Raw genomic sequence first — 26,475 nt, 5'->3', positions numbered from 1 at the left:
CAAAAAAACAAAAACAAAACCTAGCTCTTTGAAGGGTTCATGTTTAGTTATTCCACCTGGAAGCAGGCAGGGCACACCCTGACTGTTTTGTAGAAGCAATGCACACATTGCTCTATCCAAGGACAAGGGCTAGATATGAACCATGAGAACTTGATTGTTGGGACAGTGACTGTGGGAAGCTTTCTTAGCCTGGGCTCAAGGCCTGAGAACCAGGATTGTAGCAGATAAAAGATGGTAAATAAGTATATTAATCAACGTCATACATTCCTTTGTGTATCTTTTTGCGGTAGCAGTGTGTAATGCTTAGGGGGGAGAAATATAATAAAAGGAGAAGGTGGAAGGCGGGGGGCAGAACAGCCCATCTCAGCTGACCAGCCTGCTTGCTTGCATAAAGCTGTGTTCTGACTCATCATTGATCTGCCACAGCTCTTATTTTTCACTAGATCTCAAAAGCAGTTTACACAGAAGGTAAATATCATTATCATCATTTTAGAAATGAAGAAAATGAGGAACAGAGAGGTGAAGTCACTTGCCCAAGGTAACCGAGCAGGCCAGTGACAGAAAAAAATTAGTCATTAACCTCTAGCCTCTGACTTCTATAAATATACCAAGTTATTTTTGCAAGTTTAAAAAAGAATGGCTACCTACAGTAACTGTGGTTCTTCAAGATGTGTTGTACGTATGGATTCCACTCTTGGTGCAAACGAGCCCTTTATGCACAAGACTGGGATCTTGGCTAGCAGTGTTCACTGGCGCCAGGCCTGCATCCTGTGTGGCTCAAGCCTATTCCTCCCCCAAACTGAGGGCATAAAGCAGGGCAGGCCCAGTCCCTAAGTTTCTCCACCCATACAGAATCCCAGAGGAGTACAAATCCATAAGTAGTGGGGAAGGAGGGCGAGTCATGGAATTTATGTGGACAACATGTCTCAAAGAACCATAGTCACTGTCAGGAAAGTAATTGTTCTTTCTTCAAGTGGTTGTCCATTCTTGGTGACTAACCAGCAGGTATCTGTTTGCTTGGAGGTAGACAGTAGGAGTCCTACTTAAACAGCGACTACAGAACAAGCCCAACCAAAGTGGGCATCTGATCTGGAAACCTCTATTAAAGAACAATGTCTTGTAAAAGTGTGGACTATGCTCCATGTTGCTGTGCTACAGATTTCAGAAACAGGGACATTCTTCAAAAAGGCAGCAGGGGCTGCTTGACTAGGTGGATCTAACCTGGCTAATTCATGATGTGCCCTTATATAGCTGGGGACCCCTCATAGATAATCTCAGAGGATACTATCTGACTCAGTGGTGGGCAACCTGTGGCCCACCAGAGTAATCTGCTGGCGGGCCACAAGACAGCTTGTTTACATTGACCATCCATGGGCATGGCTGCCCGCAGCTCCTAGTGGCCGCGGTTCGCTGTTCCCGGCCATTGGGAGCTGTGGGAAGTGGCGTGGGCCACAGGGACATGCTGGCTGTTGCTTCCCATAGCTCCCACTGCCCGGGAACGGCGAACGGGAGTTGCGGGAGGCCGTGCCTGCGGATGGTCAATGTAAACAAACGGTCTCGTGGCCCACCAGTGGATTACCCTGACGGGCCACGTGCGAACCGTGGGCCGCAGGTTGCCCACCACTGGTCTGACTCATAAGCCTTTCTACAAAGGCCATAAACAGTCTAGATGCGTTCCTGAATAATTTTGTCCTGTTGCTGTAAAAAGACAGTGACCTTACTATACCAAGTGCCTGAAGTTTAGTTTCCCCAACACTGAACGAGGCTGGGGAAGAAAACTGGGAGACAAGCATGTGGGTTCACATAGAATTCTGAAATATTCTTGGGCAGGAACTTGGGATGAGGACAGAGAGAAACCTTGTTCTTATGAAATACGGCAAGGAGTACCTACCACGAGGGCCTGAATTTCCCCTACCCTCTAACCTGATTTAATGGCCACTAAAAAAACTGTCTCCATAGATAAGTGAAACAGACACATATTACTAAGAGTTCAAAGTGTGTGGGGAGAGGGGGGGGAGGGGGGACATCCATCAACTATTAGCGATGGATCTCCCAAACGGGGAGAAAAAACATGAATGGGGTCCTTAAAGAACCTTACCAGTGAAGGGAGGGAAAAGCACAGTATAACCCTTGGATGGAAGGGTGATGTACAGACATTTCTGCTAGATGGACCTGTATAGTTTCAGGGCTAATAAGCATTCCAATATTGCTGAAATGGGTGCTGTCAAGGGAGACAGCTGGTGCTGAGATGTTCAAATAGGAAACCTCTTCTACTTAGCTTTATAAATCATTTGGATTGATGCTTTCCTGCTTTGGAGCACAATGTTCTGAATTTCAGCTGAACAGCTTCCTACAATGAATGTCATCTAGCCAGCATCCAGGCTAAGGAGGTCAGATTTTGCATCTGGATACAGCCATTGTTCTGTGAGACTATGTCCAGCAGAGCAGGTAAGGTGGCTGTGCTGAAAGAGCCATCAGATCCAAGTGCCAGAACTGCTTAGTTGATGCTGGGACTATCAATCATCAGTGCTGGGTCTTGCCTTACTTGTTTTACTGGTGTAGGGGAAAACAAACCTATTTCTTTGCATCCCCACTTGTGAAAATTTTCTACAGGACTTAGCCTTTCAGAGATCCCTTGTGGCTGTCTGAAAACTGTCTACTGATTTGATCTTGAAAGGTGTTGGGAACGCTAGGAAGGTGTAGAGCCACTGGTGTGATCTGATTTGGAATGCACCAACTCCAGAGTTGCATGACTTCCTGACAGAGTGGGGATGATCTCACTCCCCCTTTTCAGATAACATGAAGCATAGTTGTGGTGGTGTCAGTCAATAATTGGTTTGTGGATCCCAGGAGAAGAGAAAGGAATGCTTTGCCCAGGCAGATGGCTCTGAACTCTAGGGCATTTATGTGGAGTCAAGTATATTGAAGAGACCCTGAATATGAAGGTGATCTACATGAACCCTCATCACCACTCATGGTAAGTAGAGGTGTAGAGAAATATTTTTGCCATCAGCAGGATGAAGAGAGGACTTCTTGTGGAACTGTGATCATGTCCATGTGTTACCTGCTGGGTATATATATCAGTTTCAACCACCCTTGCATGCAATGTAGGTGACGTGCATCATGTAAGTGCATGAGGCCATGAGTCTCAGCAGTCTGAGGCCTGATTTCACTGATGTTCTTGGATGAGCCTGAAGTTAGTTGATGAGGTTCACTATAGTTTGGAATCTTTCCTGTGGAAGGTAAACTCTTGCTGACCTAGAATCTAACACTGCTCCTATGAACTCTATGCTTCTAGTCGGAGTAAGTATGTAGGGTATTGAGGGAAGAGAGAAGAGCTTTTTGAACCAAGTTGGTCACCTGTTGGTGTGATCTTCCTCATGATATCAGCCAGTTGTTGAGGTATTGTTACACCTGGATCTCTGGTCTCCTTAAATGAGCTCCCACAATGGCCAAACACTTGGTGTATAATCTTGGTGCAGTGGAAAGATCTTTGGGCAGGACCCACTGTAGGGAACATGTTCTTATGTGAAATATGAGGTATTTTCTGCAGGCTGGATGAACGAATGTGGAGATAAGCATCTTGCAGGTCAAGAGCCATGAATAGTCTTGAGAACCTTACAATGGAATTATGGAGACTAGTCAACATCCTGAACTTAAAACAGTGGATGAATCTGGGACATTAAAGGTCTGTGAAGGAATGTCATCTCCCTTTCTTCTCTGGGATGAGAAAATGGGAATAAAACCCTCCATCCTTAAATTTTAAGGGCACCTCCTCCACTGCTCCCAGTTGTAGAAGGGAATCTACTTCTAGCTTTAATAGTATCTTTTGAGAAGAGCCCCTGTAAAAAGAAAGGAAAGTAGGGATAAAACGGTAGAAGGGGACTGGAACTGGACAGAATACTCCTTTACAATCTCCAGGACCCACTGGTCTGAGGTGATAGCAGTCCCGGCTTCCTGAAAATAAGAGGCAGCTACCAAGAGGGATAGAAATAAAAAGATCCTTGACTGGTTCTGTCAGGCTCTTGACCTTGGCATCAAACCTGCTGTCTGGTGGAAGCCACAGATTATGGGGCAGAAGAGGATAAGGCAGAGGGTTATGTCTGGTTGAGTCTCTGCGTCTTCTCCTTGGCAGCAACAAGGTCCTCAGGGGACTGACGATAGTATCAGGTACAAAAAGAAGACTTCTTGAACTAAGATTGTTGATGTGCTTGTTCCCTTCATAGGGCTGGAACTTAGAGGCCCAAACAAAAAAAGTCACTCTTGGAGGGCCACATCAGACCTAGAATTAAAAAGTTCATTTCCTTCAAAGGGAAGATCCTTAATTGCTGTCTGGACCTCCCTGGGGATACCTGAGTAATGAAGTCAGGAAGGTCCCCCCACCATTACCAATACTATGGCCGTATTACATGCTGTGATGTCAGATTCATCAGATTGTAAGGAAATGCAGGCAATCAACTGTCCCTCTGCCTGATGGTCTTCATCTTCTTTTGATATTTCTTTGGAAGACAGTGTACTAACTGAGATGAAGTAACCCAGCTTAAGAAGCAATACTCTGAAAGAAGGACAGTTAGACATCTGCATCTGGAAGATGGCTTACAAAAATACCTTATGCCCACATAAGTCTAATTTGTTTAGGTTCTTCTCTCTCAACATGGATTTGGAAGGTCCCTTTTTTTGACCTTTCTTGACCAGCCACCTCTACAAGAGAACTCAGAACCGGATGGGAGTACAAATATTCTGATCCCTTAGGAGGGAACTGATAGCCCCATCAGTTTGCTTTGAGGCTGGAATGGACGCTGTTGCATGCCACACGTTTTTTGGCATGGAGAGCCTGCCGTGTGTGGAAGGGTGTAAGATGTACAAAAGTTTGTGTTTTGCTTGACCCACATAGATGTATATCTATCTATCTGAAAAAATCCTGGGTCTCTGTTATGTGCCTAATGAGGTCCTGGAACACTGTGAAGTCATCCACTGAGGCAGATGTAGAGGGGTTCACTGCCTTACCTGGGGAGGAAAGTCGCATAGGGGAGTAGTTGTTCTTCTCCTTGGCATTTGATGCTCTTCTTCATTTTCTAGGATCTAAGGCTGCACTAGTTGGGAACACTGAGGGATGGAGGAGGGGGGCTACCAACAGAGCGGTGTCCTACGAGTCCTAGGGCTCTTCCTGCTACCTCATGAAATCTTCTCTAGAATCCCTTTCTGATTCCCATTGTGCTACCCAAGAAGGGGAAAGTGGATGGGTGGGAGATGAGAAAGAAAAGGAGGAAGTGTATCACAAAAGCCAGTCTACTGGGAGTGCCCTGCATTTGGAGAGGAGATGGTGGTACTGGGGATACCACCTCAACTTGATGTACCAATATCTCAGAAGCTGGTTGAATGGTTATCACCACCCTGAATCCTGCAAAGAAGAGGTGACTCCAGTACCGGGTCCACAGTTAAGTCACTCAGTGCAGTATTTGCTTTGGGTGTTGGGGCACGCAGGAGTCCAGGTGCAATCTGAGAATTATGGGGAGCTGTCTTGGCAATCAGTAGCAGGGAACCTCAGGTGGCCTGGCCTTTTCAGGCTTCTGGCGCTTAGGAGGCTGAGCCTAAAGTGCACCACAATGGAATTCATGTGGACAATCATTCAAAAAAGTACAAAGTTTCATTACCTTCAAGATGAAGCAGCTCTGGAAGGTCCGGCTGATCATCAGTTGGATCTGCACTTTGTAACATCTGTAACAGTTGGTCCATTTTATCCTATAATGAAAATAAGAGAATAAGTATGGGGAAAAATAGCTGGGTTTTACATTGGATTCCATAAGATTACTGTAATGCAATATTCCTTTTTACCCTCTTCGCCACTCCCCCCCCACACACACAATATACACTAACTTTCTGATCCTCTAAGATAGGGATTCTACCAGCATTAACACACTTAGTTTCAGCAGATATGAACAACAGTATGAGCCTTTATTTAAGATTTTCCTCGCTAATAATGGTAATTATCACAGGGCCAAACACATCCCCTCCACACAAAAAGAGCAAGAATGCTCCATTTACTTTCCTGAAAAAGTGTTATTTTAAGACGTTTCTATTGAGTTTCTTATTTCCTAGGAGACAGTTATCCACCTGAAAGTTTCAACTGCACACAAAGCAAATGTAACTTTAAAAGAAAGTCAGGAGAAAATTAAAAAGGATAAGCAATGAATATGACAAAAATGGTTTAATAACATGTGAAATGTAGACTGTCCCTCGTATATAAAAGTCATTCCTCAGAATTTTATTTTATAAGCAGCTTCTACGTTTCATTCTACTTCAAATACATAAGCAATGCTACCACCCAGTGGGATATGTAAGTATCTACAAAGTGCACATAGTAAGTATGCTAAAAGAAATGCATAAATATAGCTCCAACTATATATGTATTAAAAAATAAGCCATATTTTGGAAGTATAACTAGCAGTCCATAAGCACCTAAATAAAGTATTTATTAACACGCAGGAAGACATGACGTTTTCATACGGTTAGCCTCAGAGTACTTGGGCCTAATTACTTTTAACTGATTTCAGATGCAAACCATTTATACGGGCACCTAAAAGAGAAGACTGGGCACAAAGTCTTTGAAAAAAATTAAAACTACAGTTTCGCTCAGTGGTGTCTAATTAGTGGCACTCAAGGTGTCAGTGTTACAGAAATTTGTATTTGAATACAAATTGAAAATGTGTCTCTCTAACAGCTTCTTTCCCCTCCTCCACCCCCACCGCCACCTCCACTGCCGGAAGGGAAGGAGAAAGCTAAGAGCAAAGCAGGTTCTGAGTGGCTTGGCCTTTATAGTCTTGTTTTGATGGGCAAAAAGGTATGCTTTTCAATCATGTTAGCTCGGTACAGCTGAAAAGCCCCACTAAGATGTAGTCTAACATGCTGGAAGCCATGTCAACTGTGTTAAGCGAATTCAGTTTAAACACACCCCCCTTTTGCCCATCAAGGCACATTTTAAGAGGAAAGCAGCATGTAGTGAGACAGCACGGGGAACCACACAGTCTTCCAAAGAGCAGGAGGGAAAGGGAACAAGCAAGCAGCTCAACAGCAGCACACCACAAATGCAATAGCAGCGGGGGCTCCCAGAAAAGAGAACATTACGAAGGGGGCAGCAGAGCCAGGGGTCTCACAGAATTAGGGAGAGGTGCAATTGATATTAGAAGAGTTGTAGGGCCTCAGTAACTTAAATTTTGGGAAGGGGCAGGTCATGGGCAGAAGGGAGGGATTTGGGAAAGTGAGGGTATTCCTGAAGAACAGAGAGAAGGCAGGAAAGATCTGGGGCCAGTGTGTGTTCTTGGAAACAAAGAGAAGGTGCTGAAGGAAAGATGGCCTGAATCCTTGAGGCTGCTTATGATGAGGCAAGGCTGAGATTCCTGGGTAATGAAAGAAAAAGTTCCTTCAGGGACTGGGGCAGAAGGCAGTGTTTATACAGGGGACATGTTGGAGAAGAGGGCCAAGATACGGTGTTTCTGAGAGATGGGGCAATAAAAGTAGAGTTGGGAAAAGAAAGCCACTACTCCATGTCCAGCTGGTGCTCTGAAAGTGGATTTGCAGTCTGAACCTACAGTTTGGGGCTCAGAACCCAAATTGGAAGCTGCTCCCAATTCAATTTAATAAGAACATATGAGAGAAGTGAGTAGGAAAAAAGGTCTGCAGAAGTGTAAAAAAATAATTTAAAAAAATGGCAAGTCTGAAGTGCCTCCCCTTCTAGACTGTGGTCCCCTTGATATTTCGGAATATTTTTGGCCCTTGTACTGAGGAGGTTGGACACCACTGGTTTAGTTGTACTAAATGCTGAAATCAATATTTTTATTGTACGTACTTCATCAATATAAACTGGTTCAGGCTCAGGTTCTATTGTCTCTACTTGAACTTCATCACTGAACTGTACTGTTTTCTTCTCCGTTTTCACTGTAAAACACATGGACTTTTTAAAAAAAAGTAAATCTCAACTGCAAAAGTAAAATGTTACGCTGAAAACATTTTGTCTGCCATTTAAATTATTTGGCGGTCGAAACAAACTAAACTTGAAACTGAAAAAAGAAAAAGTTTAAGCAATTGAAATATTTGTTTTCTGAAAAACAAAACTGAACCTTCTGGCATATATTTATATTTGTAATCTTATTACGAAGCTCTTAAAGACAAGGGTTTATCACTTTTGAAGATAGGACTTAGGTATTCTGAAAATTTTACCCAAAGCCTCTCTTAGGAGCTGGAACATCCTCCAAGCGAAAGTAAACAAACAGATACCCTGAGGTTAAAGTGCAGAGGAAAATTCTTTCATTATCAATAACTACTTAGAAATAAGCCATATTTTATAATTTTATATATAGATTGATCTACAGATATATAAAATAAGTTGGACGCACCACCTATTAAGGTTGTTGATGTGTGTGTGAGCACGAACATGCGCGCGCACATGCGTACTTTAAAAAACATTTCTTGGTTGCATCCACTCCCATCTCAACATAAATTTGTCAAAGGTAACAAAAGTACCCAACCTAATAAACCCACCAATAAGTCTAATGAAAAATTAAATCAGATTTAAATGTATTATTTGTCACCCTGAAAGCCTTATTGAATATTTAACATTTATCCTTTTTACTTAAGTGCTCAAAGAAGGTCAGACTGAAGGATGTTATTTCTGTTAAAAACAATTAACATAGCAAACTGTTCCTTTCATTCAGTACATGTCCACCAATCCTATACTTTTCTGAAGGAGTCAGAGCAGAACTAATAGGGCAAAAAAAATGAAAAAAGCACTTTCACAAATAAGAGTGTTACGGTTGGTTTGTTTTTAACTTTAACTTCAGCCATAGCATTGAATTGTTTCCAACTGAAAGCTGCACATTAGGATTCTTGGAGGTAAAAAGTTTGAAGTTAGGAAAGGTGGATGCAATGGCCAATTTAGAGATTTCTTCTGCTGGAGCTCTAGCCTTTTCTACTTTCATCCCAGTCACTGCCCTGGTAAGCTTTAATTTTTATTTTTATGTCTTTTTGTAGGATCAAGGATCCTTTACAGAATATTTCTCTAAGACAGGCAGATACCACTACTGTTTGTAAGGATGCAGCAGAGGATCCTTGGTTCCACTAAAAGAACTGCTGTATCTCTAACCTTGTAAATGAGCTACAAAGTAGAATAATGTGGGTATCCTTTAATGAAAATGTCTGAAGGGAAACAGTCTATCTGGGAGAACCCTTCTTCTTCACAAGATCGTTGGTTCGACAATGACATTTTCATGCTCTCTTTTGCTCAAAGGACTAGAGTGGATTCTAGAGTGACTCTGAAGTCCAGAGCGTGACACACATGCTCATAAGCAGATCAAGAAGACAAAATCCTTTGAGTGGGAGATCCCTTTTTCAAGAATAAACCAAGCCCAGGTATAGCATCATAGCTGTACCCATCTCTGCAGAGTATCTGCGAAGGAAGGGTTGTCCATATTATTGGCTGTAGGATCCTGACTCCTATCTTCTTCTCTGTAGGGTCCCCTGGTGCTAGTATCTGCATCTTATAGTTTAGCAGTCCCTCTTTGACAGATGGGCATTCCATGCTAACTGCTAGAACTGCCTTCTTGTGTCTCAGAGCAGAACACTCTGGTAGCAGGGTCCTCAGTGGACAAGAACTTATAAGTCCCTTAGTGAAGTGACAGATAATATGAACAGTCATATCTACACTGACCTAGATGCAGACAAGAACATTAGGATTGGAGGCTGTATGTTGAACTTTATTGAGATTATTATTCTTTTGCTTGGAATAGATTCAGAACAGTTTATTTCTCTTTTTTAATGATGCTTTTACCACTGTATGCCCAAACTAAAAATACCAAAACAAATATTGGGTGCATTGTGTTGCATAAATATTCTTCAGAATGAACATAGTGTTACTCACTCATTTCCGGTTCAGCAGTAAGGTCAGCTGTTACAAAATTAGAGGGAAATAATCCTGTTCCTTGGTGAGTTTCACCTTTCCACCAATTTGGATCACTGAAGATTAAAAAATAGTTTTCATATAAAATGTTCTACATTACAGCATAATTCAAGTAAAAATGTGAGACATTTAAATAAAAACATTCAACATGCAAATAAGTTAATTTAAACATGGAGTTCTAACGTATGTGTCCAAATATTGAGTATGAGCAGCCTGATATTTCCAAAAGCTTTTTATGGACTTTGCGTGCCTCTCTTTTTTCACAGTATCCTGTTAGAAACTTTAAGATAAGAACTTAGCAAGAATCCAAAAAGGACTGAATATTTATATAAATACATCCATAATTATCGTAAGGATTAAAAGCTTAGAAGAGTTTAAGAACATGAAGGTTTCTCTCCCTCTAAAAGATGGAAGTCAACCCCCAACTGATATAGATTAGTAAGAAACTTTTCCTATGGGCAAGTTATTCCTTAACTGCTTGATGCAGGATTTCTTGCACCTTCCTCTGAATCAGCTGGTCATGGACAACGCTGGAGACAGGATATTAGACTGAAAGGGCCGCTGATCTAACCTGGTATGACAATTTAACATTTCTCTATTGATTTTAAGCTTCTGCATTAAGGGCTTGGATCCTGCAAAGTGCTAGACAGAAAGTGCTGGAACAGAAGGCAATTGGCACCTCGCAGGATCAGACCTTAAATAGATAGGCAGGAAGCCAGGTATTTTGCCGAGTATTGCAGAAGCCAAAAGTAGTCTTTGGTCCACACTGTATATTCATATTAGTTAATTAGCTAAATCTTTGTGCATTCCACTATTTCTTCTTTCTGGAAAGGCTATGTTTATATAATGACAGGTTTCAGAGTAGCAGCTGTGTTAGTCTATATCCGGAAAAAGAACAGGAGTACTTGTGGCACCTTAGAGACTAACAAATTTATTAGAGCATAAGCTTTCGTGGGCTACAGCTCACTTCATCGGATGCATAGAATGGAACATATAGTAAGAAATATATATATATACACACATACAGAGAAGGTGGAAGTTGCCATACAAACTGCAAGAGGCTAATTAATTAAGATGAGCTATTATCAGCAGGAGAAAAAAACTTTTGTAGTCATAATCAAGATGGCCCATTTAGACAATTGATCAGAAGGTGTGAGGATACTCAACACAGGGAAATAGATTTAATATGTGCAATGACCCAGTCACTCCCAGTCCCTGTTCGAACCCAAGTTAATGGTATCTAGTTTGCATATTAATTCAAGCTCAGCAGTTTCTCCTTAGAGTCTGTTTTTGAAGCTTTTCTGTTGCAAAATTGCCACCCTTAAATCTTTCACTGAGTGGCCAGAGAGGTCGAAGTGTTCTCCTACTGGTTTTTGAATGTTATGATTCCTGATGTCAGATTTGTGTCCATTTATTCTTTTACGCAAAAGAATAAATGGACACAACTCTGACATCAGGAATCATACCATAGGGAAGGTGAATGGAAGGTTAAATTGTAAACAGGGGCTTGGCAAACAGTATATTGGAATCAGGATGTCTGTGATAGCTAGGATAAGCAACAACACCCTGATGCTAGACAAGATAAACTATAGACAAAATAAACCTGGAATGTAAAGATCAGGTTCCACATGAACAGCACATGGACAGAGCATGCTGTACAGGGATTAGTTCCCGCAAAGTAACCAAGCCAATCCAAAAACGTGAGATTTAATGTACAGCAAATGGAATGGAATGTATAAATGTACGTATAGGAAGAAGTTGTTTGTGTAACTTTGGATGTATGGTATGCCATATACCCACCCCGTGCGCTTGAGTCTGATCAACTCATCATAGCTTTGCTGTATGACAAACAAAAGAACCTGAATGACGAAATCCAAAGTCAAACAGAGGGTTCTGGATCCCAGAGAACTGGACCAAGTGTTCTCCCAGAACTGGACAAGGTGTTCTGGATAAGCCAAGTGGAAAAGGTCTCAGAGGAAATCCCAACGTACTGTTTAAGTTTTTTTTACTCTCCATATTTCATCCTCACAATGACAGACTTCCTGCATTGCTGAGAGATTCCAGCACAGTCACTTGAGATAGAAAGTTATGTCTGTTTTTATTTATTATTATTTAATATTGAGCTGTTAGTTAAGTTTTACTACTTTCATAGTACCAACAGAGGCACAGGGGATTTACTGTGATTAACAACTGGCTAGAAAAACTGGACCATTCGAGGCAGAGTCCTTGTTGGCGCTAAACCAATCTGTAAAATGCTTTTGTTTCGTTACCAGTTTAAAAGCTGTACATGTGCTTAGAGAATGTAGGTGAGACAATTTTTTAAAATATGAATTAGACAGCCAACCATTAGTGTCTCATTTATTGTTTCTAACATAAATGTCTAGAGAGTGAAGTGTATGCTTTTTTAAAAAATGGGCAATACCATTTCAGTGATATATACATGGCATTTTTAGAAAATTTGTGCTGTGCATATTAGCCAGATTTTAAAATCTCATCATCCCATTCAATTTAGGCTTGCTCTATACTTAAAAGATTTAGCAGCATAGCTATGTGGATTAGTGTTGTTTAAAAAATAAACAAACGAACCAAAAAAAAAACAAAACCCCAAACAAACCTAAACACACACAACATAGCTAGACCAGCAAAAGACAGAGTGTACAGGCAGTTATATCAGCAAAAAAGTACTTTTGCTGGTATACCTTATTTGGATTGGTGAGCAAAATAAGCTCTACCACAAAAGCACTTTTTTGCTACTCAACACTAAAAGGCGTTGTACTGGTGTAGCGACATCAGCAAAACTTTTAAGTGTAGATAAGGCCTTACTATATCAAGAATAAAAGAAAAATCTTAGAACACAGCTCAAAATTTAACAGAAACAGATTTACCTTCTCCCTAGGAATCCTATATGCTCCTTCACTTTTCAGTGGTGGCATACAATAGACCATATAAAACAGATAGGATGTCTAAGGGAGAATGGAATGTGATCATAATTTGTGAATTATGCAAATTGTGCAATTTGTGAACCTAAAAAGCCAGAAACTGTAGTACAGCTGAAAACTGTGAAAAGCCTACTAGTTAGATCAGTAGTAGAAATGCGAAATAAACAGAAGGGAAGCAGAAGGACAGTAATCCAAAGAGTTTTGAGGATAAGTGTATGTGTTTTTGTTTGGATAAAAAAAAAAGAAACCAGACACTCTGCTTAGAAAGCAAATGATCCCTGGAGAAGAAGAAGAAGGGTTACTTTTTTCTCTATGAGTTAAAATAAGAATTAAAGATAAATGCTGCTCATCGATAGTACTACAGTCATTAATTTTGGACATTTAAATTTTAACGACGAAAGAATAAGCTGTTTAGAACAGGGACTTGTTACATTTATACTGCACATAGCACAATGGAGCACTGAACCTGCTTGGGACCTCTAGATGCTACCATAGTATAAATATGAAGTAGTCAAACAATTCTAATAATTACTATTCATTAGCACTGACATTGCTCTTGGAAAATTTAAATTTGTGTATAATAAAAACCTTTTTGCTAAACAAACTGGAAGATATCTAAGAACTTTGAAATAGCTAAATCCTGGATCTATTTCTTCCTCAGAAGCAGGTCTACAAACGTTATAATTAAAGCAACCTGCGTACAAGAAGCTAATTAAGGAAAATAAAATCCAATCCTGAGAAACAATAAACCTCCAAAAGAGGAATAAAAGATACCAGCATTGGAGTAGTGCAACACAAGATCACAACCTTATACATGATCATAATGTAGATTATAGTTACTATATTTTTGACAACACTAGTTAGTATAGAGTTTGAGGATTTAGTATGTATTTTAATCTCTAACATTTGTCTGAGAAATGTACTTCTAGCATGCACTACTTGTGAACATCTATGTAAGTTACCTGTCATCAAGTACAGTTATAAGTTCTCCAGCTTTAAATGTTAATTCATTATCTTCAGCAGCTTCAAAATCATAGATCGCGCGAACCTTTCGGCCCTCATGTTTGTGATTCGTTAAGAGGCTTGACGTGCTCGGATACAAACTGGAAAGTGTTGTTTGCTGTGGCCTTTGTTCTTTTAGGGACAATTCAATGGCTACAAAAAGTAAATAATTTCCTTTAAAATTCACAGATACAAAAAGGGGCAGATGTAACAATTTGTAAATTTTACTCTATGAAAGTTTTGTAGTATAATTCTGCATTTGTTGCACAATACACAATTTCTTCCCTTCGTTTAGAAATAACTACACTGAGCAAAAATACTAACTTTCATCATCTTAAAATCTTGCTTGAGGTGAAGTCAATGAGAGCTTTACTATAGCATTCAGTGGGAACAGGATCAGTACTTAATACTTTAACATAAACGCCCCCGGTCCAAAGAAGTCAGGGGAAGTTTTTCCCATAGGTTTATGTACCTGTGGGTTTGATCCAAACATTTGCAACCCAATGAATATTTTTCTTTGGACATATGCAAATGTAATTTAAATTCTTACTAAAAGCTGCTTGAAGTGTTAAAAAGGAAAAAAAACATTGCTATTGTAAAAAATCCACTTTTAACAGTTTATGGTTACAAGTTACATTTGATAATACAAAAATCCTTGAAGCTGTCATCTGTCAAAGGTCAGAAATGCCCACCAACTACTAGTGCAAAAACTTTATACATATAATTCATACAAAGAATCTATATATCCATTGCTAACCTGCTAAGTCATACAGCATATGTCTACATTGCAACATAAACCAAGGCTTAAATTCAGGTTCAAGACTAACCCCCCTTCTATCTTCACTGAAATTATGCTAACCCAGGGCTCGGACCCAGGGTCCCAGCCCAAGTCAAGATGGGACACTCAGAGTTTGAACACTATTGTTTTACAGTGTAGACGCAGCCTTGCTTGACTCGTGTCCTGGAGTCCTCCAGAAGTATCCCACAATTCCAAGGGCCGACTTCCTCTGTCCTCTCTATCTCAACAATCTCCAATCGACTCAACTGAAAACAGAAGCCACGCCACCCCACCCCCTCTTTTTTAACATACAACACCAGCTCAGTGAGTCAGCGTTAACGCATTCTCTTCTGATCACTGAGCGGCAAGCGCACCATCGAACAGACTCCTGAGTTTGCAATGGATACCGAACAGAACAAGCCTTTTGTAAATTGTGCTGCTTCATGGCCATGGAAGCATAGCCTGATTTTGGTGACTCTCTTGTGCAAGGCCACTAAAACTGTGGACCTCAGCAAAAGTACCAGGAATAACCATGTGTACCAGCAAAGAGCTAAAAAGCTGGCAGCTTTGCAGATTTTTCCAGACATGTGATCAGTGCAGAAAGCATTTAAGAGACTGAATGAAGAGTGAGTACGAGAAGACGAGAGACAAGAACCACATCTTGGGCAATTCACCAATGTCATGGCTGTTTTATCAGGAGTTTGACCAAGTGCTGGGCACTGCACCCAGCAAGGAGTCAACCATGGTGCATGACGATCTGGTCAGCCAGAATGGTGCCCTGCTGGTCCCTGAATCCAGCATGGGGACTGATGGGAGCCAGCAGCAGGTGATTCTGTTTATGAAACCAATCACAAAGAAGGCTGTGGAACGGGATTAACAGCAAATTCTAGGTCCCTACTCAGAACAGCTTTTTCATCCTCCCCCACACTGAGGAACATCCCACTGCGAGCCTGCAGAAAAGGTGGTAGAGACCGAAGCCTCCCCAGAGCCTGTTATGTTTCTGACTCCAAGTAAAAGTTTATTACTACAATAATGGAAGGGATTTCCGCTCTGTGAACCAATGCACAAGTTATGAGAAGCCCTGGCAGGCAGCATGTACCTACTAATGGCAGATTGTTTCAGAGCACTTTGGAAGCCGCCTTCCTCCCTCCACTCCCCCACACCATCACATGGAGTTCAAAATGGCAATCGGGAATTGAAAACAGTAAAAAAAACCTGCTTTAAACAGTTTTTTAACTGTAATGTCACAGATGTTTGCCAGGGTCATTCATGTTTTCCTTTCAGTAGTAAGAGCTTGAAATTTGCCACTCTGTAAATCACTGAACCATCTATGGAGCCATCTGGAAAGAGTGAACTGTGTGTGTGTTTTTCAGAAACTGTCTTCTATTTCCAAATCTAGTCCATTTCAGTTAGAGATAGTTCATGCTGTCAGTGGGTCACAAAATTATTTCTCCCAAGTACAAGTAGGATGACATTTTTTGCATAGAACTGTGCCGAGAATAGGGAAGAGGAAGGTTGTAGAAGTCTGCATGCAGCAACAACAGGGTAAACCATGTGTGAACTAATGCTGCATCCTGTTAATTCTCTCATGGATTCTGACCCCATCCTGATTATTGATAGCTGCAAACTTTTCCTGAAGCTGGAACTCCAGATATACAGTTACATTGCAGGAAAAGGCATATTTCCAAGGGCCACCTCAGTAGCTGACTAGCCCACTGCACTCACAGATGTGCTGTTCAATCACTATATGTTTGAATATTTCTACTGCATACACTGCAGGTTTCCCACCAACTACCTGGAATAACATCTCCCTTTAGCAATATGGCACCATAAGAAAAGTTATGTCCTCCAAAATGTGAAAGGCCTGAAATCATTTAAAAAAAAAAAAAAAAAGTCTTTTGCACCAAGGGCACTATCTGCCACCACTCCACCCCCTCTCTAGCCAAGCAGTTACGCAATTCTAGTAAAACAGAAAAGGATGTAATTTTACACTTACAATTGTCTCTGCACTTCTGTAACTGCAATTAACCAGGCTGTGTCCAGAGAATGTAGACTGAAGCATCCCGATCATGAAATATATTGGTTCAGTTTTAAACAACATTTGTCTCATGGAGATTCCACAAGAATTAATTCTATGCTCCTCCATTGAGCTACATTAGACAATAATCCTGTTTCTGTTCCTATTTCTGGGCCCTCAACCTCTATTGCCTTCTGTTCATCAAAAACTCAATCCCTGGGGCAAAGCACCTTCATGGACTGTTCAAAAGAAAGCATTTCGTGATGAAGTTATGGTCTAAGTTCTTGACACAGCAGACCAGCAAGTCCAGTACCTGAAGGTGAGGGACACAAGACTGGAGCAACAGTATGCTGAGAGGCAGGAGGGAAGACTGAAGCTCGCCACCCAGGTGGAGGACAAAGTTTCAGCAAGGGAGCAGGCAATTGCAAAACAGTTCCTGGAACAGGAAGAGCAGCTAAGAGTGGAAGACAGAGCTCAACAGAGAACTGTTTCAGCAAGTCATCTCTATCATGACTGCAAGAGCACTGTCTCCTGCTGCCTCCCCCTCACCATGGCCTGATCCCCCTGCAAGTTAACCACAGTCCAGCACTAGTTTGGACAACTTCATATCAGGGCAGTCCATGCAGTCAGGTACCATGGGCAGCTGGGCAGAGCAACTGAATCCCATGAAGCCTTCCTTATTCAACCCATTCCCTGTGAATACCTTTGCCACCTCTCTCTGGGACTAAATCAATGGAACACAGGAAAAGAAAGGAAAAGGAGAATGTGGGGCCAGAGAACATGTAATAGTAGAGGGTCTGTGTTGGGTTTGCACCGTTTCTGGCACTTTTAAAAAAATGATTCTTCTGGTCTTTTTTTTGGGTTGTTGTAATATCAGCTGGCCTGCCAAGCAACTGGTGACTGTTGTAGTGTTTTAATACATGTTTATAACTAAAGCCTTTTATGTCATCGAGAAATTTTATTGCTATCACTGTGTCACATGATACAATCACGATTTGAGATGACAAAGATAAAAAAAACATTCAGGAGCAATTATATATTAGTAAGCAAACACTATTCTTCTATTTAGCCAGGTACAGCAATTCACATTACAATAAATTTCATATATAAACCCATGCTACCTCCCTTCAATTCATCAGGTCTTTCATAACTATAATGCATGACAACCAATCCAAAACCCCTCCCAAGAACTGAACCCCCCAATCTAGCAAAAATTAGCCACTTTTCCCCTACAAACATATTCATACAGGTACTATTCCCCCTCTTCCACTGGGCCACGCAAGTCCATAATGTAAGAACACAAAGCACCCCTGATTTCTGTTGTCCAGATGCAACCAGCTCCCGCAGGTGGCGGCACTTCCTGGCTGAAGGCACCAATTCAGCGGCCCCTTGCTGTCATAGGTCCATTCAGAGGGAAATAGCTCACCTCTGGCTTCACAAAGATTGTGAAGGCCAAAGCATGCCACAGTCATGCTGACAGCATTGATGACATTGGCATCCAAACGGGTTTGTAAAGATCTCTAACAGAATTGCAACCTGCGAAAAGCACATTCAACAACCATTCTGCACCTGTTGAAAGTGTAATTAAACCTTCTTTTGCCAGGGCCTCTGAAATCGGGAGTTTCATAAGCCAAGGCAAAAGGGGACACACGGGATCCTTCAGAAAAATGGTGGGGACAGTAACTCCGCTTATGTCAATGTCATTTGGTGGGAATAGTATCACAGTCTGTCCATGAATGTAGACTCCAAAGTAGTGAAAAACTCTGGCATTGTGACCTTTTCCAGTACAGCCCATGTTGACATTGATAAATTGACCTCTGTGGTACGTGAAGAGTACCACTCTTTATGATTTATGTATTCATGTGCTCCTTGAGGAGGACAAACTATGGCACATGAGTTCCATCAATTGCCCCAGAGCAGTTAGGAAATCCCATTCTCTCAAAGACCGCAATTACCTCTGGAATATCTTTAATGTCCACCACCCTGGAGTAAACCACACGCCTGATTGCCTCAGAAACCTCTGCCACCACTTTAGCAACAGTCGACTTTCCAACACCAAATTTATTGTTAACCGACCTATAGCAATCTGGGATAGTCAGCTTCCAGACTGTCATAGCAACCCGCTTCTGGACTGGCAAGGGTGATCTCAGTTGTTTCTCTTTATGCTGGAGGGTTGGGGTTAGCTTCTCGCAAAGCTTCAGAAATGTAGCTTTCTTCATGAGAAAGTTTTGGACCCACTGCTCGTCATCACAGGTCTGCATGACAATGTGGTCGCCTCCATGTTGCTGGCACTGGGAATGCACGGATAAAAAAGGCTGCTCGGCAGGATGTGTTGGCAAGCTGTTCAAAATTCCTGTAATGTGCTGGATGGGCACTAAAGTTTTCCCTCAGCACATAATGGTCCAAAGGCTAGAACAGCCATATTTCAGAAGGAAGCTCAGGACTCCGGGATATAGTCGGTTTGTCTGTGCACTGCAGTGTGGACACCAGAGCCCCAGGTTTGAGCCTGGGTCAGAAAAGTCTTGGCACAGAGTTAAGAAACAGTATAGATGCTCAAGCACAGGTTCTCTTACACAGGTCTGCTGACTCAAATGACACTAACTCTGGGCTTACAATGCAGTGTAGATACACCCATAGTGACTTGTCAATAGATCCTGCTACAGACTTCAATCAAAAGTCCATTCTTCTTGCTAAAAATATATAGGGCCAGATCTTTGGGTGTATTGTCACTGCTAGCATGTTTTGGTTTAAAAAACTGATGATTGGCCCAGATAGGATCAGCCCAGCATAAGAATGATCCTGCTGAGGTGTACAACTGGCAACTGAATAACACAAACTCCTTGCTGTCTGAGTAAGGAGAAAGGAAAGATGCAAGGTTACTGAAAAGGAGGTGCTGGTCAGGACCCCACTATACTATCACAATTCTGGACTAGATTTTTGGGCCCATCATGGCAATTATCATCCAGTGTAAATTAGAGCAGCCTCTAGACTGCTCTAAATGCATGGCGAAGAGAAGTGCACAAAGTAGCACTATGATTGGGATAGTGCAAGCAAGAAATTTAAGCCAGCTTTGCATACCACTTGCACTGTGTGCATTGCTGATCCCATCAAATTTTGATACTCCAGACAACTAAGGTACCTCATCTACCCCCAAATGAAGGAGAAATCCAAGTAAAGGATTTCCGCTGTCTTTCAAAGTGAAGCTCTCCTTGAGATCACATTTGACTAGCAGGCTATTACAATGTCACTTCACTTTTTCAGAGGATAATTCAAAAAGCAGAGAATGATTTTTTTTAAATACCTATAAGTAAAAAGCAGAAAAGGATTTTTAATACCTATAAGTAAAACAAAGGGTTTTTTTAAAATCTTTTCCATGTTTTTTAAATATTTAAAATTGAATAATCATCACTGCAGTTCACAAATATACTACTACACACAGGAAAAGAGGCAAAACAAAGCTATCCCTTAAGCAGTATATATTTAGTAGATATTAACAACTATATCATAAAGTATATAGATCAGAAAATAAATAGTCACCTTTTGCTAAATCTTCCTCTTCCTTTTTGTTAACTGCTGTACCAGGATCTTTGGCTACTAGAGCTGGGCTTGCTTTTGCTTGTTCTGCAGCCTAGCCAAACACCACAAAAGTGAAAGTTAATTACAATGGCCTTTATGGCAGTACATTAAACACACTATTTTGTTCTGTCATTGTCTCAGCCAAACTTCTTGAGGCCATTTATTTTAAAATACAATGCAAATCACAGCATGCGCTCTTTAAAGGAGCATTCAAATTTTGTCTAAAACAGAGGAATTCTTAACGTTTCTATAAGTTGACATTTTGTTTCTAAAATGCATTACATAACTTTTAAACATAAACCTACAAAACTGTAGACATCGAAGATAAACAGAATTTGTATGAAATTCCAGGAATTCATTCATCACTTAAATTCACAAGCTTTTGCATATTATTATATGAATTATACCTGTGAACCAACAGCTGGAAATGTAACTCCTTGCTCCTTAAGATTTTTTATCATGGCAGATATTAGACTAAGCTGTGGGTCGTTCTTGAATTCATCTGTCCATTCCACCATTAGGGCTTTTAGCTTTTCACAGACTTTCGGATGACCCTGGAAACGGAAGAAGTTAAGTTCTATAATTTAGGAATCTGCTCCTAATAATTTCTTATTAAATTAAATTTAGTATCTGAAGAAGTACACAAAATAATCAAATTGATGCACTCTTAATTCTCTTCATTTCCTATCCCGACGAAGGTGCTGTTCTACTGCACACAGGAAAAATTAAGGTGGAAAGTTTCTTCAAATGTTTAACCATTAGTATTGTCTTATAAGTTGTCTGATAACAAGAGCATACTGAAGAACCGTGACATAATCACAATTGGTAAGGACTCTATCAGCATTAAAATAGTATATTAAGAACATTTAAGGTGTACAACTTGCATAGGGGCTTATGAATAACACAAACTCCTTGCTGCTTGAGTAAGGAGAAAGGAAAGATGCAAGGTTACTGAAAAGGAGGTGCTGGTCATATTTTGTTATTGCCATATCCCACATCCAAGTTAAAATTCCACCAACTGAGGGGTGGAGATGGCCCAGAGGAAGACCCCCCCTAGTACATGGGTGCATCAAGTCTGTTTCAACGTTAGACTTTCGGCCCAACAAGCCCCCTGCATCCGCACAAGAACGTACCAAATGGTGAACGATTGCTACGGCCGACCATTTGGCTAAGTGTTGAAGAAGACGACCACTGCCATAGCCTTAGGAACTTATTCAAATGTAACTGATCTCTTACCAATTTTTCAGTTCTGTGTCAAAATTTTAAGAGATCTAGCAATGGAGTCCTACTATTTGCTGTTTCACATACACAAGAAAGACATGTACTACTATGAGATGCGTCATCTTAAGTATCTAAAGAAAGAGAGAATCACGCTCATAGCTACTATAGAAGTCTAAATGCATAAATAAAGTCCCTCTAATCTTTTTTTTAAAAAGAGTTCTAATGCACACATTCTGTTCCCACCACAACCTGGCAAGCAACCATTTCCTTACCAACCCTCACTCACTATAGCCTCAGCCATCCCTCACATCTCCGTTAAAATTCACATCCCCACACAATCCCCAATAGCACAGATTCCATTCCACCTCTCAGAAAGGTATTTCCCACATCTAATTCAGATTCTATCATGAAATCCTACAAAGGAACACAATACATTACCTTATTCAATACGTTGCTTACTTCACTAGCAAAATCTCTTGAACACACTTCTAAATGAAAGATTTTACCACAGTTTGATACGCATGCTCCTAGAAGCTGAAGAGAAAAAGAAATTAAAAGACAGCCATGCATTTGTACAACATAGCTTTGCAGGAGGAAAAAGGAAGGAAGCAAAAGGCCACCTACTGTCAGTGCTTGCATAGCAACATGAGGATCCTTATGGTTCACTCTCTTCATAACAGACCGAAGGCAATCCTTAGGCCTAATAATTAAGGGGGAAAATCACAACTTTGAAATATTACAGTCCATAAACCACATCTCATTTTGAGGGAAAAGGCAGAAGTAACGCAAGCTTTACATAAATAACTTTACATAAATATCAGGAAAATAATTTTTTGTTAGCTTCAAGGACAAAAAACATTTTGTCAATGTTGCAATTTTAAGAACTGTACCTTTAGCAGTTCTACCTTCCCAAACATTTCTATATGAAAGATTGTTAGACTTCTGAATTAGGAGGAGCTCCCCATTAGGCTAAATTTATTTTATCTTTTGAATTATAGTTTTGTATAGTTCATCTACCTTTATGAAAAAAAACTTCCTGTTTTTTAAAAAACATTCATAAAGTAGCAAACATTGTCTATTGCATATACTGTGTAAAACACATGGCACAATTTCTGTGAAGACCAATTTCGAGCAAGATCTAATTTGTCTCTGCATATTCAGATTTTCTGTCTGAGCAGGAAACACATCAATATCCAATTTTAGTTTGGAATAGCTTTCTTTGTGTACATCTACACAAAACAGAAAGATGAACAAAAACTGTTATTATAATCTGATGATAATATATAGCTGGCTACATATTCTGTACCTGGGTACTTCATGGTGTAATATGAATGGAATATTGCAGGTCAAATGCAATTGTTCATTTGGTCCATTTATGGCTTTTGTCTCAGATAGAAACTACAATTAGAACTTCCAGGCTAACAGCTATATTTCAGAAAGAAAAAAAAATCTTATTAGCCAACCTAAAAACGCTTACAAGTGTTTTGTCTGTTTTTTAAAAATTTAAGAGAATTGCTCAGTGACAGAGTTTCCTGCAGACAGGAGTCCTGCGGTGTTACACACTGCAGGAACGGACCTTAATTCTTTCCCAAACAGGGTCACACATTCATTTGTGCTTGCCTCCTCTCCACCCATTTCATCTATTAGACTCTCTACCACCTCTCCTCAAAAGGCAAATACTCTTCCGCACACTCTTGACAGACTAGACTCATCTGCACCCCACAGGTCCCAATCTGGCCACTCTTCCTAACATGGTGATCCATATCTGCACAATGTAAGCTTTGCACAGTACCCAAGGGCTTCGTGTGCATAACACTGGTATATTATATTATAACACATCTTAAAAGAAACACCTTGTATATACGTCTAAAGATAATCATGTATTGCACATTATTTTTAAGTGAATATATGTCTGTTTTTGGATTCTCACACCATGTCTTTGTAATTCTTATATGCAACCACTCAAAACATATGTTAGGATATTCTATTTGTTAGGGATTTTGGAGAAATGAAGATGAAATTTCTATTCACATCTCTGTTGGAGATATTCCAAGCCAAAAGAGGTTTAGAAAGTGTTCTTTAAAAGTAAAGAATACAATTTGTAACCCCCACATGCCTTCAATTTGCCCCATACTTCTGAGAAAAATTCTACTCTGGCATGACATCTGATATATGAATTTTGAGATGGATTGCCTTGGTTTTTATGAAACCGGGGAAAGAGGAGCAGTGGTTTGGAATATATACTGTATATATATTATTGGTATAAGAAATTGGTTGTGGTCAAGGTACTAGTACTCCATAATAAACACACCTCCATACTCCCAAAAAAAGTGAAAAGAAGATTTGAATGTTTAGGGTTCTGTTTTATATATCTTTAGCTTTTTTTACACCTATCACTAATACCTACAACAAAGCAAAGAAGATAGTTCCCTATACTTTTTAAGCAATAGTGAATTCATTTACTATTGACAAGAGTAAGCCTTTCAGTAAATCTATAGTCACTTTAAATCACCTTTTTTCTTGGGGACTCTTAAGTGTATAAAACATACAGGTCATAGACCTGTAAAATCAAATTTCCAAGAAGGGAACTGGGTTGCTGAGGGGCACACATTTTTAGTAGCACTTGGGGAAAACTGGCTGATTTTCCCACCTCCTGAAACAACAGCAATCCGGGCTGCTGCAAGAGACAGGCAGAGCTCTCTCCCTCTCCCCTGAAGAGCTGATACTATTTCCACCAAAGAGGAAGGAGGAAAAAACTGTTACTAACCTTTCCATAACTGTTGTTGTTGTTCAAGATGTGTTGCACGTGTCCATTCCTATGTATGCGTATGCTCGCCCCAAGCACAGATGCCAGAAATTTTCCCCTCAGTGATATCTGTTGGGTCGGCTCTAGTCCCCCCGGAGTTGCACGCTCATAGTACCAGTATAAAAGGGTCCTGCTGACCCATGCCCCCTCAGTTCCTTCTTTCAGGCTCACTCCGAAGAGGGGTATGAGGGCAGGTCTTGGAAAGAACATGTGCAACACACCTCGAAGAACAACAGTTATGGAAAGGTTAATAACCATTTTTCCTTCGAGTGTTTGCACATGTCCATTCCAATGTAGGTGATTCCCAAGATGTTGTCCAAGTGAAGAGTTCAGAGTCTACTGACACGCTGACTGCAACACCACTTGACCAAATCCAGCATTGTCCCTAGCCTGTTGGGTGATGGTGTAATGAGAAGCAAAAGTGCGAACTGACAACCACATCGCCGATCTACAAATGTCCTGGATAGGAACTTGTGCTACAAATGCTACCCAAGATGCTTGGGCCTTTGTGGAATGTACTGTCAGGGCAGGTGGAGCAGGAACCTTTGCCAGGTCATAGCATATGTGGATGCAGGATGTGATCCATGATGAAATTCTCTGGGCTGAGACAGGAAGACCTTTCATCTTGTTTGCAATGGCTATGAATAGTTGAGTAGTTTTCCAAAATGGTTTAGTCCTTGATGTAGAAGGCCAGTGCACGTCTAATATCTAGCAAGTGGAGGCTTTGTTCTTCCCTGTGGGTATGTGGTTTCAGATAAAAGACCATCAGGAAGATAGCCTGTTTACTATGGAACTGCAAAACCACTTTCGGAAGGAAGGCTGGATAAGGACACAATTGAACCTTGTCCTAGAAGAACACTGTGTATGGTAGTTCTCATGTTAGGGCATGGATCTCCGAGACCCTTTTGGCAAAAGTAATGGCCTGGTGGTCACCCTCCAGGACACATTGAGAAGAGAGAGCATGTTGCTAGCAGATCAAATGGGGGTTCTGTCAGTTTTGATAATACCAGGGTTGAGGTCCGAGGGAGAGATTGGTTGTCATACAATCTCTCAAACCTTAAGAATCCAATTAGAGATGATGTTCAAGAACACAGATCAGCCATTAACCCATGGGTGAAAAGCTGAGATTGCGGCCAGATGGACTCTAATAGATGCCACAGTTAGACCTTGTTGCTTCAGGTGCAGTAAGTAGTCCAAAATGAATAGTATCGATGATTGCGCAGGCGATACTGTCTTCTGCATGGACCAGATAGAGAGCCTCTTCCACTTTGCCAGGTAAGTAGCTCTGGTGGATGGCTTCCTGCTCCCTAGTAGGAGCCTATACAGGAAGGATGGGCTCCACCTTCACCAAAGTGGATCCAGACTGCTGGTACTTAATATTAAAAAAGTTGCAGAGCAGTTTTTAAACTAAGAGATGGGGGAAAGCTAATTGCTGCAGAGGAGCACGTGGATTGGACAGAGACTTCTCTTAGAGGAGAGTCTATTGATAGAGATTATCTAGGTTTTAGTCAGGAGGAGAGGATGGAAGAGGATAAAGTATGGGCCAGATCAGAAAGAAATGTTCACATAAAAAAGAATCTGACACATCACAAAAGGGCAGACAAATAAACAGTGACAAGTTTTTAAAGTGCTTGTACACAAATGCTAGAAGTCTAAATAATAAGATGGGTGAACTAGAGTGCCTCATGTTAAAGGAGGATATTGATATAATAGGCATCACAGAAACCTGGTGGAGTGAGGACAATCAATGGGACCCAATCATTCCGGCGTACAAAATATATCGGAAGCACAGAACAGGTTGTGCGGCGCGTGGGGAGGAGAGTGGCACTATATGGGAAAGAAAATGTAGCATCAAATGAAGTAAAAATCTTAAATGAATCCACATGTTCCATAGAATCTCTATGGATAATAATTGCATGCTCTAATAAGAATATAACAGTATGGATCTATTATCAACCACCTGACCAGGACAGTGATAGTGATTATGAAATGCTAAGGGAGATTAGAGAGGCTATCAAAATAAAGAACTCAATAATAGTGGGGGATTTCAATTATCCCCATATTGATTGGGTACATGTCACCTCAGGACGAAATGCAGACACACAATTTCTCGATACTTTAAATGACTGCTTCTTGGAGCAGCTGGTACAGGAACCCACAAGGGGAGAGGCAATTCTCGATCTA

General features: G+C 40.8%; 1 protein-coding gene across 5 annotated transcripts in view; it reads right to left on the bottom strand.

The window, feature by feature from the left end:
- Positions 1-26,475, bottom strand: part of STAM (signal transducing adaptor molecule) — an 82,431-nt gene that overhangs the window by 9,993 nt on the left and 45,963 nt on the right. For 3 of the 5 annotated variants that reach the window (XM_075125893.1, XM_048838010.2, XM_075125894.1), the window contains 8 exons: positions 22,110-22,185; positions 21,924-22,019; positions 20,672-20,818; positions 20,226-20,316; positions 13,854-14,046; positions 9,914-10,008; positions 7,847-7,935; positions 5,655-5,742 (listed from right to left, as the gene is read on the bottom strand). In XM_075125893.1, the coding sequence (XP_074981994.1) occupies positions 5,655-5,742; positions 7,847-7,935; positions 9,914-10,008; positions 13,854-14,046; positions 20,226-20,316; positions 20,672-20,818; positions 21,924-22,019; positions 22,110-22,185 (875 nt within the window). Of the gene's footprint in view, positions 1-5,654; positions 5,743-7,846; positions 7,936-9,913; positions 10,009-13,853; positions 14,047-20,225; positions 20,317-20,671; positions 20,819-21,923; positions 22,186-26,475 lie in introns of all 5 variants that reach the window. The other 2 variants (XM_048838009.2, XM_048838014.2) reach the window with 2 other exon arrangements.

The sequence above is a fragment of the Caretta caretta genome, chromosome 2, assembly GCF_965140235.1.
Source record: "Caretta caretta isolate rCarCar2 chromosome 2, rCarCar1.hap1, whole genome shotgun sequence".
Lineage (NCBI taxonomy): Eukaryota > Metazoa > Chordata > Testudines > Cheloniidae > Caretta > Caretta caretta.
The sequence above is the reverse complement of the archived record's forward strand: the minus strand, read 5'-3'. Positions and strand labels throughout refer to the sequence as shown.